Below are 17552 nucleotides of genomic sequence, written 5' to 3'. Positions count from 1 at the left end.
CTACCATATATTTTAGGCTGTACTAGAATACTAACTAGTGGGTTTTCCCAGAGCATAGGCTGAGAATAAAAAGACAGACAAAAGAGAGAGAGAAAACTGAACTCTATTACTATATTAAACTAGTTTCTCAAGCCAGATGTAGAAGCAGCTTTGAAAGAGCTCTTGTTTATCACAGAGGAGGAGAACTACATTTGGGCAGTAAGGCAGCATGCATGTAAAGAAAACCTGACTGTTCAGAACAGCAAAGACAGAACCTCAGCTAATACAGAACAAGCCACCCATCAGCTTCTGTTTTAAGAGGTAGTCTGGAACCCAAGATCTGCTTATCTGTCAGGTTTTCATCTGCAAACTTAGGTGTAGGTGTCTGCTGATGCTAGTTAATCAGCTGAGCTATTCCAGAAGAAGATAAAACAACAGTTTTATCCCATGATGATCCTTCAACGGTAGGTCCCACTGCATTCAATTAGTTGTATCCAAAGTAGCACTGAACAGAGGTGGATTTAGGGGTCCAAACATCTGAGGGGTGCTGCAACTATCCCCCCACATGTCCCCTAAATCTGTTATGCCCCCCAAGCAGATTTTAGGAGGGCATATGGCAGCTGGGGGAGTCCTACTGCAGAAGCAGAAATCCTTGCACTGTCAGGATGTATAAACTGAATGCTGCCAAATTATTCTTACTCCCAAGTAAGTGTGCATAGGATTACAACTTATTTCACATTAAGGGATATAAATTCAAAACAGTCCTGCTCTAAGCAACCTCTCATATTTTGGCTATAAATGCCTTTCCTTACGTCATTCTTAACCAGAGTTTGACATGGGACTCTTCAGATAGCAGCATCTGAAGAATTGGCTGTGCGTAACTCATGGCTAGAGATGCATAAAAGGTACCACACATTTCTATTTCCTAGGGAAGTTGAGTTCTCTCAAGTCTGCTTCCAGTGCTTTACTGAACATGTGTCTTCTCTAAGAAACATATGTTTTAGATACCTGGGCTGATGCCTGGGAACGATTGTTGACAACTAGGCCATGATCTACAATGCATAATGAACTATACACATGCAAAGGCTTCCTCAAGGTTTTCCATGCATTATTTGACAGTGCTGAATTGTGCAATGCTTTTTTAAGCGTCACCATATTAAAAGTGGTTTGCTGATCTGGGGCCAAGAGTGGCTTTAAAAAAAAGAAAAAAGATGCTATGTAATTCAGCCACACTTTCATGTTGGAATAGCAACCAAATGGCCTCAAAAAGAGTGGCAAACCAAAATCCTGCTTCTGAAAGAAACCAATTGAAACTGAAGACCAGCAGTATGCTCAGTGGAAGAAGCAAAGGTTCAAAGCATATTGAAGTCACCTGAGATGAACATATGTCATTAAGGATTATTTGGAACAGACACAGTGGTACCTCGGGTTAAGTACTTAATTTGTTCTGGAGGTCCGTTCTTAACCTGAAACTGTTCTTAACCTGAAGCACCACTGTAGCTAATGGGGCCTCCTGCTGCTGCCGCACCACTGCCGCGTGATTTCTGTTCTCATCCTGAAGCAAAGTTCTTAACCCGAGGTACTATTTCTGGGTTAGTGGAGTCTGTAACATGAAGTGTATGTAACCCAAGGTACCACTGTACTGAGCTGCACGAGGCCTTTTGGGCTAAAGGAATAGGTAATACTAAGAGCTAAGGATCAACTTATCCCAGCCTGGAGCTATGGCCTATTTTGGATTCACTGAACCCTCCTAAGAAATGAACTTGTGCAAACCTCCAGTTCCTCCTTTAAAGGGACATGAATATATGAAGTTTACCGCAGCACTGGGAGAACGACTTTATGAAACCATCTGCTATTCCTGGGACATCACAAGGCTGACCCATATTAACGCCTTGCACTTACAAACAACACAAAGAAACAGCTAATTGGACAAACCTAACCCAAAGCGCAACAAGCTGGCAGCACAAGAGAGCGTGCGACCGCGCAGCGTACACCAAGCATGTGGAATAAGTTATCCCAAAGGGAGCAAGAGAGAGTCATAGCGTCTGAGTGCTGGCTTGTTAGACCTAATGAGTACCAAATCCCAGAGTCAAGAGTGTGGAGAAAAGACAGATGCACCCTGAAAATGAGAAAGAATAAATGGGCAGGAATAGTTCATTCCCCATTGCTCCCGATCAAGTGGAGCCCACAATTTTCAGCATATCTTGCTACAAATAATATCTCCGTATCTTGTGCTTGGCAAGCAGAGCTTTTGTGAATGGGCCTCATCAAGCAGATTGTGAAGGATCAGCCTTCCCCTTCATGCAATCCATTTGGGTGAATGTGTGTTTACATGGGGGGGGGGGAGGAAATGTTCTCTTTTCCTCTACAGCAGAGAGAAGGTGATGTTTTCTTCATAACTAGTCCCCAAGAATGCAATTGTTTTTCAGTTTTATGGATGTATAGCAAATAATTTTTTAAAAAAACTTTTATTTTGCTCCTGCACCTTCCACTCGCATTCTTGCCAGTACTTTCATACAGACATATTAAAAAAAATAATTGAATACCAAGCATGTGATTAAACAGTAGTAAAATCAATGCACAAGACTGTGAGATCTACCACTTTCTGAAATCACCATGATCTCCACTAATTTTGGGGGACGGTGTAAATTTTGTCTACAATCAACACAGCAACACATACACCTATTACATATGTACATATTGGAATATTCTGTGCCCAATAAACTATGCCAATAAAGCAAAACTGCATATATTTATATTTGTCGGCTCCTGTTGGCCATGATGGGAGGGGACAAGGGATATATAAAGCAATCGCCCCCCCACGACCAAATGTAAGAAGCTGACATATTGAATCAGATCATTTGTTGCATCAAGCACAGTAATGTCTACTCTTACAAGTAAGTGGCTCTCAAGAGTCTGAGGAAGAGTTTTTCTCTATCACATGCTACACAATCTTTTTAGTTGGAGGTGCCAGATATTGAACCTGAGACCTTCTGTATGCAAGGCATCTCGCTTATTCAAGCTTCTGCTTACTTTTTGAGATTTTACTAGTCATGCTTACCTCTGCAGCCATAAGGGCTAGAAACTTGTCTTAGTTTTTTAAAGAATGAAATATTTTAAATCCTCAGAATGCTGTGCAATATACACTGCTATCAGCACCAATGCATTTAAATACACATACAAGTTCATTCTTTTCATTCTGCTGCCATGTGTTAGAGGCTAGTCTTCCACAAAACCATTGTGCAGCTCTTTATTCACTAATCATTTTTATAGAAGATAAATAACTGATACTTAAAAGTTATTGCCCTCTCTTCCCCCAGCCTTTGATCCCAGGGACAAGGCAACCTTCATTAGGACTGACCCAACTCTATAAGAGGAATGTTATTCATTATCTACATTTTTAAAAGCAGCATTAAAAAAAAATGGGGTGGGGGGGAATGAAAAACACCAGCCATGGCCTAATGAAACTGTCATTCAAGCAAGTTCACTGCACTTCCTGCCACGGCGTGATCTGAAGGGGACCTGTATTAGGCGACCTGTTTGGAGCAGCCTTTCAGACACACCGCATTCAATTTCAAAGTGCTTGGTCAAGGGAGTGGGTTTGCATTTGCCTTGCTGGAAACTTTATTCCCTGTGAAATGATGAAATATTTCAGCGGAAATGAAGGATGGGTGAAGGGGGGTGGGTGAGGATGGCTGTTTGCTAAGACTCGGCTATAAAACAAAAAAGGGCAGTTATAAATATCCAAGCAGGTATCTTACCCTCTCGCCTAGCTATAAATCTGTCCCCTGGGCTTCCCCCACTGGGAGGGGAGATTATAACCCTTGCCTGCACAATCCGACAGTGTTTTACAAGTAGAGCAGCTATGAGCAGAGAGTACCCTGCAGTACACATGAATGGGATGCTTCAGCCTTCACTCCTTTCCTTCCCATCCAAGCAGCTAGAAGCAGGGACAGATGGAGGAAAAGCTCAGGCTATGCGCTCTGCAAGGCTAGGTTTTCATTTTCGGTCCAGGGGTGTCCCGTGTGTCATGTTCCTCACCCTTTCAATGTATTCTTTGATGTGCTCCCCATTTTGGAGTCCAGAATAAATTCCTAAACAAAACCCTTGCCTGCACAATCCGACAGTGTTTTACAAGTAGAGCAGCTATGAGCAGAGAGTACCCTGCAGTACACATGAATGGGATGCTTCAGCCTTCACTCCTTTCCTTCCCATCCAAGCAGCTAGAAGCAGGGACAGATGGAGGAAAAGCTCAGGCTATGCGCTCTGCAAGGCTAGGTTTTCATTTTCGGTCCAGGGGTGTCCCGTGTGTCATGTTCCTCACCCTTTCAATGTATTCTTTGATGTGCTCCCCATTTTGGAGTCCAGAATAAATTCCTAAACAAAACAGAGCTTTTGTACAACTGTCAGCCTTTTTTCTGTCTGAAGACCTGAATACTAGGGATACATTTTTAAAAGCCACCTATTCTAGAGCGAGATCCCGAGAAACAGCCAAGTCTGGGCTGAGCCAGCATTTCTTAGCTATCCTTACTCTTGGAAGTTTTCACAGAGTAGCTGTCCCTGACTTACGTTGTGGCTGACAACAGTAGTAGAAAACAGCCCCTAGTAGCCTTGCATGTGTACATAGAGAAATCTGCCTCCTGTTTTGAAGGAGACATGAATCTGTAGTGCAAAAGGCATGTGGGTTGCATGATGAAAGGATTTACATTATGCTTCTAGACCATGGGGAGGCAAACTAAGGCCCAGGGGCTGGATCCAGCCCAATCGCCTTCTAAATCCGGCCCACGGATGGTCCAGGAATCAGCGTGTTTTTACATGAGTAGAATGTGTCCTTTTACTTAAAATGCATCTCTGGGTTATTTGTGGGGCATAGAAATTTGTTCATCCCCCCCCCCAAAAAAAATATAGTCCGTCCCCCCACAAGGTCTGAGGGAGAGTAGACCAGCCCCTTGATGAAAAAGTTTGCTGACCCCTAGACTGTACAAAGGAAGGCTGGGGAAGCTTTGGCCGAGATGTAGCAGTAGCAGCCAGTGAGGTGGGGCAGATCTGTAGAGCTGCTCTTCAATACCTGGCATTGCTGCAGCTTAGCAGGACAAGGCTGGGGCTGGGCAGGGGCAAATTCAGGGCTTTGTGGATATGCTGGCAGAGCCAATCCAGTGCTCCCACCAATGTACCCACCCTGCTCCAGCACCATCCATGTAAGCTGCAGTTATGCTAACACTGGAAGGGTACCTTTGCTGCACTACCACACATAAACTGTTACTGGTTGGACTACAACTCCCATCATCCTTCACACACACACCAATATGGGAGCTGGGAGTTGGAACCCACAGTTTTCTCATCCCTGGTATAAAGTATATATTTAGTTGTTAATATCTTTTAATTGTTTCAGCAAGCAGTTAGTGTGCACGCTGACTTTCAAAATGGAAAAGTTGATTTAAACTTTCTTTTTTACTTGGTGATTTTTAAAAGGGGAAGGGGTAGATCTTTAAAAACTCATTGCTTTAAATTGCTGCAATTTAAGTCTATCCACCCTGCTCAATGCATTAGCTGAGTGAAAAACATCTGAGTTTTCTCATCAACAAAATATTGCTATTTGGGTTCTGGGAAAATAAAAGTGTTGTTCATTAGAAGTGCTACTTTCAGGGAAAAGTCTCAGTCGCCAACTATAAATGAAAAACAACTATAGATCAAGTGTTACACTGTAAGCTGATTGTTAGGAAAGGTTATAACTGGCTTTTGAGCACAACATCTCCTGAAATCATAGCAAATGGATGGATCAGTCAGTTAGCTTAGATGTGAATTAATACCATTACATTACTAAAGAAAGCCCAGAGGGTTGTATATATAAAGTAACAAGAACCTTCACTGTAAGATATCTATGTTGAGTTTTCTCTTTCATGCTTATGTAATGCACAGAACGAAGTTTGTACACAGTATTGCATGGCAAGAAGGAGGATGTGGCATAAAGACAAGCCATACAAGATGAGATGAGAGAACTACTTTTTAGAATTCCACTTTGGTAAATAAAAAGCTAATCATTATTCCATATGAGCAAAATTAAAGATGAGGCTTGGCCCATGCTTGGGATCAAGCTTTTAAGCTGCACTCTTAAGCACATTACTTGGAAGTTCAGTTGAAACGAGTGAGACTTATTTCCAAGTTTATTTGCTAAGAATCCAGGCGCCAGTGTTTCTGGACCACAATTCTCCATACATAACATAAAAATAACAGCACTAAATGGATGTCTTGGGAATGCAAACTAGTTGTAAGACACTCGGCTACTGCCACAACTGAGGTCAGATATGTACTCTAAACTTACAATAGTGGAGGTGGAGGGAGAGCAGGATTTGGGCTGACTTTGGTTGGTATGGGAGCATCATCACACTGGATGTTAAATCAAAGTATTCAGTGCAAGGGTCAAGATTTGCTTGATTCCAGCAAGAAACTATCATGTGAAAACTGTATGAAGAGCACGGAGAACCTCAGCAGATGCACTCAAAGGCAATATCTAAGCTGGTTTTTATTCCATTAAAAAACAACTACAATAAGAATAGAAATTATTTACAGCAATTTGTGGCTTGATTACTTCCTACATGGGGCGTCTTAAAATTAATCTGCTGTCAAGCTGCGCATGCATCTGAAACCAGTAAAGCTTCTATCTCTCTCTGATGTTTTATTATTCCAAAACACACACAAATCAAATGTGTTGGGTTTTCTTTCATTCCGACAATTGTTCTCAGGCTGAGAGATCATGATGCCAAATTTTTGGTTAGAACAGGCTGCTAATATTAACCTCTCCAACTCTCCCAGAGAAAAAAGAGGATAATAAAGAGAAGACAACAACTATCTGGTGCAACATGCAGACTCATTCATTCAATGTGTTTTAAAATTCTGAAAATCTAAAATGCAAATTCCTGTGCATTGACAAGACTACATGTCTGAAACATTCAAACTATTTTTTTGACTGGCATGTTTAAATTAAAAGTATATTAGACAGACAGATACAAGAGATGTTCATCCACACTTTGGTGTTGTTGTTGTTTAGTCGTTTAGTCGTGTTCCGACTCTTCGTGACCCCATGGACCAGAGCACACCACACTACTTGATTTATTATTCCATTTGTTCCATTATACATTCTTCCATTTATTTCAGACTCAATGCTAACTATTTCAGCCAAACTAAACGTGACTTTTACCACAAAGTTTGGCGTTGTGTTGCTGTTTTTGTTTAACCAATAGCTGGCAGGGGATTGAGCTGGACTAAACGTGAGTTCTACCACATAGCTTGGCATTGTGTCACTGTTTTTTTGTTAAACCAACAGCTGGGGTAGGAGGCTGACCATACTTGCTGTTTGCATTGGGAAAGAAAGCTGCCATTGGAACAATTGGGGGCTTATCCCATTGCTGATAGTTAGGAGTGGGGACCTGATCCAGATTGGGACCACAAGCTGGGGATAAAGCATTGAAGTACCCCATACCATACCATGCTTGCAAGCTGGTCATTGTCGTCCCCCCATTTTCAATTGGTTAAAAAAAAAGATCAACTATACAACATCAAGCTAAAGGGCAAAACTAGCCCTGACTTTTATCTCTGTTTGCAATTCAGTTTTAAAGAGACATACTGTATGAACGCCAAGTTCCAAACATGTCGTATACTCCCAACTAACTCTTGCAGCATCTACTGACTGAAGTCGAAACTGTCTTTGTTATTCAGCCCATAAGGATTTCCAAACTTACTAAGCACAACTGTGCATCTGTAGTATTAAGCAACCACATTTTATTTGTGGATGTTTTTGGCAAGCAAAATTGTGTGTGTGCGTGTGTGATTAAACTCCATTTTCTATTAGAAACCTGAAGCATGGCTGAGCCACCACAGAGAACAATCCTGTACTTGTAGCTTTTGTGTTCCTATGTTCATCTGTCCCACTGCTATCCTCAAAACTACACATGACAGAACTGTGATTCTCTCGCTGGCTGTTTTTTAAGAGCTTAAGACTGCCACCCTATACAGTGTCTTGGGGTGGCATCAGCTTGGCTCCTAGGGTTTAGAAAGGGCAATCATCACCACTTCCACCAAGGCTTCTGCTTGGCATTGCTGCTGTTCCCATCCCTCATGTCTCCCCCTCTGGACATTAGTTAGGAGGGAATTAATCTTTCCTCCCTGTCCCTAGCTTGTTGCATCTTCATGCTATTTGTCTCACAGGGGCCATTTCTCCCTAGAAGCAAATGGCAGCCAAAATGTGTGCATCAAAAAGCTTCTCCTGATTAGTTTGTGGGTGTCTGTCAAGTTGCTCACACACAGAGGCACAGCTGGTTCACTTGTCCTCTCCATGTGAGTGAGCAGTGACAGGAACAAGGAAAAGGGACCTAATCTTGTTCTTTTCCTCCGGTTGGTAGTGCAAATTGTGTCTAGAGGGGGGAAGCAAGCAAATGAGTAACAGGAACAGAAAGAAGGTGGTGTAGTTGGGGGTGTTCAGAGAAAAGGGCTCTTCTCCCTTCAGAGGGCATCTTGTCCAATGGCTCTCCAAACCCGGAGCTGATATAATAGCATCCCCTGATAATAGTCGCTTCCAGACAACCTATTCGTTGAGCATTCCTCCTGCACAAAGTATGTACAGAGGTTATATGCCCTGCACTGGTTGTTGTGCATTCATTCTGATTTGCTTACAGGAAGACTTATATGACATTGCATCAAGCAGTTTGTTATCCCTTACTTTCTAGTGCATTTTCCCATTGCTTTTCTTCCTGCAGAATACCTGGAGTTTTGGGAAGGGGTTTCCTTTGCAAGAACAGCAAATCCACTTTAATTGTGTAACCTGAATTTGCTGGTCTGTGACTGAATCACAGCTGAAAAAAATAGCAGCAGCCTGGAACCAGCCAGAAACAGAATAATAGACATCTTCCTCACAGGGTGAGGAGGTATGTGTGCATCTGCATTAGGAACTTGTAGCATTGCTGATATTACAGAAGGCTCTCTGTGTTCCTGCACTACTTGTATCAAGACAACATTTGTGTGAGAGCTTAGCAAACAGAATATCTGTGTTCTGCCAACACACATTTCAGAGTCAAGCTATATGGGGAATGAAAAGTCTAGGAGACAACTCATATGTGGAAAGGCTGAAGGAAATGCGTATGTCCATCCCAGAAAAAGAGGAAGGAGAGCAAGCAGCACAGTGACAATCTCTATATATAACTTGTCCACATTTCCACTTGTCTCGTGCACTTTCTAGCACAGGCACAAGAGATTTTGCATTTGCCCTGCTGTTTTCCAGAGACATATCCAGGCGCTGGTGAAACTGGCCCCTGCCTGGTTGGGAGACGACGACAAAAATCACCTATCAGACTATGAAGGTTTTGGTGTATATGTGTGTGGTGATATGCCACTACTATTGCAGCAAGGTGAAATGTGGGAGAAACTTCCGCTTCTTCCTGTGCCATGGCACACGGGTGTGTGACTTTTTTCACCTTCCCTCCTTGCCTTGTCCTCACTCTGGACTCTTGAAGTAAAATGTTGCAATTTCTAATGTGGCTACTGTGCTAAAGTGATATTTTTTTTTGGGGGGGGGAGGCACTGATGCCAAGTGAGCAAGGGACCTTAGGTATGCCTCTGCAGCTTTCCCCTGGAAAACCTGCTCTATACCACTGAATCTGTGGAAAACACAACTGCCATTTGTTCCAATTCAGCAATAAAGAGCAGGTTTTCCCCAGGGAAAGTGGTAATGCAAACAGAGGTGTGGATGAACCCATATTAAAACAGGTTGGGGTGGGAAAAATTCTTCTTCACAGTATTATCTGAAGAGAATAGAAGAAACATAATCATACCATGGCAATTTAAGTTGAAGCTTGGATGGAAAAGAAGATATTAACTCTAAAAAGTAGTTCAGCAATGGATCAAGTTGCCAAAAGAAACTATGAAGTCACCTTCCTCTCAGTGTGTGTGTGTGTGTGTGTGTTCCAAATAAAGGAATATGTCAGTGAAGATGCCCTACCTGAGGGCAAAAAGTTGTACTAGGAGATTGCGGAAAGGCTCAGGTGCCAAACTAATGACCCAAGTCCGGCAGGGCTACAATCTCCAACATGCTCATCCATTTGTGTGGGCATATATATTTGTGTAGAAGATATGCTCCACAAAATGTGTAATCAGAGTGGTCCTATGTTCTATATAGGGATGGTGGAAAAAACTTGATTTAAGTCCACATTTAAAGACAAACCTACCAAATTCTTACTTTCTGAACCAAAACACAGCCATCCTTTAAAATTCACAGCCAAGTAAACCCAATCCAAATGCATATATTAGTGAAGATAACATAAAAAATGTATTGTAAGGGGAAATTGTAAAACAGTTTATTAGGCAAAATCAAAGACAAAAATGTGTTTATTGGGAGAAATTCACACTAAAATGGTGATGAATATTCATCAGGGTTTTCTTAAAATCACAAATTGCTGTAAAAATGTTGAGAACTTAATTGAAGATTGGAAAACTGAGATACAGAGAAAATTGAATCAGACAGACCCATCATTCCCTAGTTCTGTAGCAGGTTCAACCAACACATTACATTAATCTCAATACAAACTGATTGCCAGGGGAAGCCTTTTGTGCTCAATAACTTGTCGTTGTGGAAAAATACTTTTTTTAAACTCCATCTCCTTTCAAATTGTACCAAGACTGTGAACAATTCAGAGCAGCTGGACCTTTGGGTGCAATATAGAATCATTTTGAACTTTTATGGATTCTATTCCTAATGTGAAAGTGGAAGGTGGCAAAAAGCAGTCTTTTGGAAATCATTTACAGTTAAATGCAGAGTAATGCTTTACAAAGGCTAGGTTGTGACATCAAGGTATCTTATGGTTTAATATACAGTGGTACTTTGGGTTAAGAACTTAATTCGTTCTGAAGGTCTGTTCTTAACCTGAAGCACCACTTTAGCTAATGGGGCCTCCTGCTGCCGCTGCGCCGCCGCTGCACGATTTCTGTTCTCATCCTGAAGCAAAGTTCTTAACAAGAGGTAATATTTCTGGGTTAGCCGAGTCTGTAACCTGAAGCGTATGTAACCCGAGGTACCACTGTATAGTTCGCTAATCTTTCTGGGCCCAGGGACACACTTGAAAATCTAAGAAACTGCTGTGGGCACCACGAAATAACCATTTCATGGGGGGGGGGGATTGTTGATGCTCAAAGTCCCCCTGCACAAAGGCAAACCATATACCCTGCCAAAACATTTGGTTACGTACAGCTTGTAAAGTTGGCCAAATCCAGCTCTGTAATGAATGTTAACTATGGCTATTTTAAACAAGCCATCTTCAGAAACCATGGTTTAAACGAGGCTCGTTTGAAACTAACTATAGTTAATGTTAACCAAGTTTCTCATGCTTTGATGACATAACAAACTGAGGCTCACAAAAAATGGAGGTGAAAACTTCTGACCACCTCCTCCCAAACACATGGGGTGGGGGAGAAGAATGGAGGGCAAAAGTGTGCAATCTCAAAGAAGCTGGGTTCGTTCACATCTCTGTAAGGCATAGTTTAGTGTGATGTCCAAACACAGTCTTTATGTTTGGCACCTTACACATTTTTTTTACTGTTAGCTTTTTTCTTTTCTTCTCTCAACGGTGACTTTTAGAGGGACAGAGGCAATTAGATTAATATTATATCATTATATTATTTTCATCTTGAACATAATTTGGAATTGATACTAGGTGGCAAAATATAAACTCATATTTATTATGGCAGAAGTCTTATACAGCCTTATATGTATGACATTTAATAAGTACTGCACTCTATTCCCCATTGAGAATACACAAAAGCTCTTTCAGCCAAGGTATGCACTATAGCTCTCACCTACCTATGCATGTCTTCCCATCAGAGTGTAGTACAAACTTCACATGGCAACCACACTTTGGCCCTTGATCTGTATCATCACAAGTGTGTTGGCATCCTCCATTTCCGTAGTTGCAGGTCACTGGAAGGGGCAATAAAACATGCACATACTAAATGATAGCTCTCAAATGTTATCATCATGAAGTCAGTTACTCAGAAACTTGGGTCCAAGTTGTCAGGACACTGAAAATATTGATCTAAATAAAATTCAGTGGTTTATGCACTCACTCCAAGGACACTCATCAAATCATGTAGGCAGCCTTTTGAGTTTGCAGCAGCCAAAACACCAATATTTTTTAAACACCTTAGCAAATTTATAACAACATACGCTTTTGTGCAGTAGAATGTACTTCACCAAATCAAAAACAATCGGCTCCATTATCCCTGCCATATAGAAGGGGAAAACTATTTGTATAACGTGGCACCAAGAGGAAGATATAGATAGAAGGCAGGAATTGATGCAGAAAGCAGAGGTGTACCTGGGGAGTCAGTGAAACCAGTCCCCGCCAGGGACACAGGCCCATGTATGTGTGCAAAAATCACCTTTCAGGTGTTGGAGTCCTACCTTAGTGAACCTGCTTAAAGTGAAGGTATAACCAGACCAGAAGATTTTCACACAACCTATTGTTCAATGAGCAGGTATTCTATACACAAATCTTTGATTTGCCAGGGTTTATACACCACTTTCTCCCTTTCTTGCATGAAAGCTCATACATCCTTAAAGATGTATGCTCTAAGATGGATGTTAAGGGGAATCTACTACTATCACTATTCCCGGCAGCTCTCCCACCCCCTCTTTTTAAAAAATGGGGAACTGGCACCAATACACCTGCCCACATGTCCAGCATGCTAAAACATGGACAATTTCACAATCTGGAGATGGCCAACTTGAGATCTACTTTGTAAGAGAAGGCTTACCCCTTTACGCTAGGGCACTGCATCATATATATTTGGGTATAACTAGGTGTATAGATGGGGATGCGGGTGGTGCTATGGTCTAAACCACAGAGCCTAGGGCTTGCCAATCAGAAGGTTGGCAGTTCAAATCCCCGCAACGGGATGAGCTCCCATTGCTCGGTCCCAGCTCCTGCCCACCTAGCAGTTCAAAAGCACGTCAAAGTGCAAGTAGATAAATAGGTACAGCTCCGGTGGGAAGGTAAATGGCATTTCCGTGCGCTGCTCTGGTTCACCAGAAGCTGCTTAGTCATGTTGGCCACAGGACCCAGAAGCTGTCTGCAGACAAACGCCGGCTCCCTTGGCCTGTAGAGCGAGATGAGCATGCAACCCCAGTGTCATTCGTGACTGAACCTAATGGTCGGGGGTGCCTTTACCTTTAGGTGTATAGATACAAGGATGTGCAATTTAAAAAAAAATATTGTAAAAATTGACTGTGTGGTTTTGCCAAATCAGGTCTTAGCCAAAGAATATAAGACTTAAGTTGTGTGTTTCCTGCCTCTTCTGCAAAATAGCACAATTTCATTTAAAAACCACCCAATGCTGCTTTTTATATGGGCTTTCGAGAGAGGGTCCCGGGCAGTAACTTACACTTGCAGTCTCGCTGATTCTTGGTGAGTTCAAAGCCGGGTCGGCATTCACAGGCAATGCCACCCTTTGGGGTCTCCCTGCAGATGTGGGCACAACCATGATTCTTGTTCATGCAGTTCATTCCTTCTAAAAGAGAAAAGAAACAATATAAAAGCTACCCAAAAGACACCAAAGGAAGCAAGGAAAAGCTCCAGGTATATATACATGGAGTATATACTCTTTAACTGTGAAAAGGCATGCATAGATAAATTCTGGAGCAGGTTACTGTAAAGTAGCCTTTCCCAATCTGGTGCCCTCCATATGTTCTGGACTACAATTCCCATCAGCTCTGATCACTGGCCATGCTGCCTGTGGCTGATGGGAGTTGTACTCCACAGGGTGCCAGATTTGGAAAGGATGTTGTGGCGATCACACAGGGCCCCCGGACGTTTCACGGTCTATTGACCCTGTGCCACCACTGCGGTTGCTTTCTTCACTGCCACCACCCCGCTTCTCACGGGGACACACGGAGCCCAGACAGATGTTAACATAAACAAATAATCAAGATTATTTTTAAGTGCAGGAATAAGCGTAGGGTTTCGGTTTATTTTTCTCTTGTCGGTTTCTTAAATCTTAGTTCCTACAACTTCAAACGGATTATTCCAACTATCTAACTAACTCCCTAACAATTCCTCTCACTCTCTCACAATACCACTCAACCAGCCCACACCTAAGCCTCCCTCTTCCTTCTCCAACACCCAAGCCTCAACTCCCAACTGACAAACCTCAACTCCCAACTCCCAATCCTCAACTGTCAACCCCCAGACCTCAACTGACTTTTCAAAACCTCCCACTCTATCTTTTACTCCCCCCTTGCATTCTCACTGACTAATCACATCACACCCATTTTAACCCTTTCATTGACACATCCTAGGGGGCAAACGCCACAGATGTGTTCTGTGGAAAGGAAAGTATCTTTTCCTATTCACAGCAAGAAGACTAGACTGCACACCCCACACCTGACCCAGACACTAGTCTGTGGCAGCAGCCATGTGGCTGAAGTTCCTTGCATGCCTAGCATGGAAAGCTTGGGTGTACTGAAACAGCACACTGACTGCGTTAATGTGAGCTGTCTGGACGCACCCATTATTAAATACAAGAAAGCCCTGGCTCAAGGGGCTGGCCAGCCAGCTTCTGAAAATCTATCTCTGGGTAGAAATTAAAGTATACGGGGGAAATGTACTACGGAAAAGTAAAAACCTCTGGTTCCCAATTGTTTCAACAGCAATCTAGGCCACAGTTCATTGAACATATACAAATTAAAAATATATACAATGCACATAGTAAAAGAAAAATATAATACTAAGCAGAGTAAAGCATCTTACTAACTTCAAAGTCTCAAGATACCAAATAATGAAGAATAAGTTATTTGAGATCAGCAGATTACCACCAAAAAGCTTTTCTGAAAAGTACCAGTAAGTTTCATGCTAAATACAGGCACAGCCTCAGTCTCAATTTCAGTAAAATGTGCTACAGTATGGATATTTTATTGTTCATACTTTTACTAGATGAAAAATCTAGGCTGAATTGTATGTTTTATGGAGATGATCAGCACTTAACACTGCATTCCCTGCCATTTCACTCCACTGCCACTGCTCCATTGTGCCCAAAACTGAGCGTCCTCCAACCTTTCGCATTATAAATCCCACATCAAAACAGCAAACTTTCTCTTCAATTAGATTGTTCCAGCCATCCCTATTGACCAACCTCTTCCCTTCATCCTTCCAGTTGCCCAGTACCCTAGTTAGCCTCTCCTTCCATATCCCTAGCTCTATTCTTCAATGATGCTGTAGGCAGACAGCCAACTAAGGCCCCAAGAGGGGTCAAAAGTCTCTCAGGCTCTCTCTGTGCTGTAAATCTGCCAGAGGCATCATTAGCTACAGACACCGCTGTCTGGCCCATCTAAGCTGCAAACAAAACAGGGTGCTGCTGCTGACTCATGCCCCTGGATTGTTTGTGCTTTGCTCTGGCACGGAGGACCGCTGAGTTCCGAGTTTTAGCATCCATCTCTCCATGTCGGCCACCCACCACAAGCAGAAACCAGAGCCAGGAGGGCCATGCCCTCTATCTCATTGCCTGGAAGGGCTGAAACAGACAGGGATTGGGTCTGTCTGCTTGCCTTGTTGTACAAGGCTGATGTTGAAGCCTGAAAAGAAGAAACAGCATATTAATTCATGGAGGAGGACTATGAATTCTTCTCTTATACTGAAAACCTAAACCAGTAGATGCAGCAGCAGGTGAACAAATGGAGCTGTTTTTCCACATAACAGGGCTACATCTGATCCTAACTGTATGGTTCTGCTCTTGAGTATGTATACAGTTTTGGCCTTCACAAATTGTCAGCAAGGGCTCCACCCACCTGGAACCTAGCAATGCGAGAGGAGGGCAGGCGGCTTTAACCCTTTGCCACCTGCTGAGTTCCTAATCCAGACCAGCAACCCTGAGCCTGCAATTTGCATTTTTAAAAAGTCATATTGGAACTCATGTTTCATGGAGAGAGCTGTAGCACCAACCCAGACAGACTTCTGAAAGTTGTCGGCAGCAATTCGGATTTGTTTCATTCCTCGCCACTGCTATTATTCTTGGCAGTCTAATGCATCTTGTAGCAGGAGAGGGCAGAGCTCTCTGCGCTTGCAACCCCTCTCCTGCCAAAGAACTGCTGACAGAAGCACATTAAGCAACCCCTTAAACAAGACCCATCATTCATTAGCCACTGCTCTAGTGAACAATATATGCACAGCTTGGATTTCAAATCTGGAGGCATTTGACATTAAGCATCTTAAGGAAGCATGGAAGCCTTCCCCACTAAACACTACCCATCATGGGCATTTCATGGGTCTTTTTCTATGCAAGGACCTTAACTACTAATGAAGGAGGAGGGACGAAACAATGGCAAGGAAGAGAGAATGGGACTTCTGCCCAAATAAAAGCTTGCGTAAAGCATGCCGTGTGGTAGTATTAGGACATGAAGAGGGTTCTGCATCACACATTGCAAAGTGGATGCTCAGAGCAAGGTTGCGATAAGCACAACTGCTGCTGGTTTAGAGAGGCTTGGAACAAGGATTTAGGAAAATGTGTAGGAAATCACAATTTGCCACTTACTGCTGGCTCTCTTTATGTTTGTCTTTGGAATGAATCACTTATGATATATTTTTTGAAGCATAGTACAGTAAATAGTGAAGTCTCAACCCTATAGGAAAACAGAGGTGCAAGTACGTAATCATGGTTTTCCCAGATTATGCAAAAGCTTTTGTGCAGACAAGTCTGAAAGTAGAGCAGAAACAGTGACAGATTGTGAAATGCAGCATGTGCCTCACTTCCTCTTCACACTGTTTTTATAAGCATATCACACAAAAATAAATGCACCAATACAAAAATATTTATTGGTTAACAAAGGCCAGCACAACACATTAGGCCCTGTCCGCTAGAACTATAACCAGAAATTAATTCAGTCTATGTGACTGTTTACTGGTAATATGAAAGTATAGTGCTGTGTGTGTGTGAGAGAGAGAAGAGGGCAACCGTGGCTGTCATTATAGGCCTAACCATGTACACAATCAGAGCATGTTACAGACATTGCCAAGGGACAGGGGAGCTAGTGGTTGAGAAGGACCAGTACCAGCAGAAGTTTGTTACTGCTGCACATGGCCTGGAAAACGAACAGGGTTTTATGGGACTCAGTCCCACAAATATGCTAAAACATAGTTTATGAAATACTCACTGTCCAGGATCAGCAACCAAAGAATAAGCAAGGAGAAATAACTAGGATAGGCATCTGGGGAAACAGTTTTTTTTTATTGTCTTGGTTTTTTTTCTGTCTACAGTTGCTTTGCTCTCCCAATACCTTACATTCTCTCACACGCTTCCCTACTTCCTTCCCTATTTTATGCTGAAGCTTTTTCAGAACCAACCAATTGCTGAATATTTTCCTCCCCCTGCCGTCCCTACCTGAGCTCTTTGGCTCCATCACAACTGGAAAACCAAGGATCTGATGATACCCACAGCCTCGCTATCCCACTACTATTGCAGACAAGAAAAAGTTGCCAGAACCTCAGCTCTAAAAGCTGGGTTCTGTGGACACTGAATATAACACTCGACGGATTTTAAAT

General features: G+C 42.5%; 1 protein-coding gene across 4 annotated transcripts in view; it reads right to left on the bottom strand.

Moving 5' to 3' along the window:
• Nucleotides 1-17552, bottom strand: part of SCUBE3 (signal peptide, CUB domain and EGF like domain containing 3) — a 115273-nt gene that overhangs the window by 40011 nt on the left and 57710 nt on the right. For 2 of the 4 annotated variants that reach the window (XM_053393074.1, XM_053393076.1), the window contains exons 5-6: nt 13405-13530; nt 11825-11941 (exon numbers count right to left, since the gene is read on the bottom strand). In XM_053393074.1, coding sequence (XP_053249049.1) covers nt 11825-11941; nt 13405-13530 — 243 coding nt within the window. The remainder of the gene's footprint in view (nt 1-11824; nt 11942-13404; nt 13531-17552) is intronic. The other 2 variants (XM_053393075.1, XM_053393077.1) reach the window with 1 other exon arrangement.

This window comes from Podarcis raffonei, chromosome 6, assembly GCF_027172205.1.
Source record: "Podarcis raffonei isolate rPodRaf1 chromosome 6, rPodRaf1.pri, whole genome shotgun sequence".
Classification (NCBI taxonomy): Eukaryota; Metazoa; Chordata; class Lepidosauria; order Squamata; family Lacertidae; genus Podarcis; species Podarcis raffonei.
This window is presented reverse-complemented; position numbering and strand designations above follow the sequence as displayed.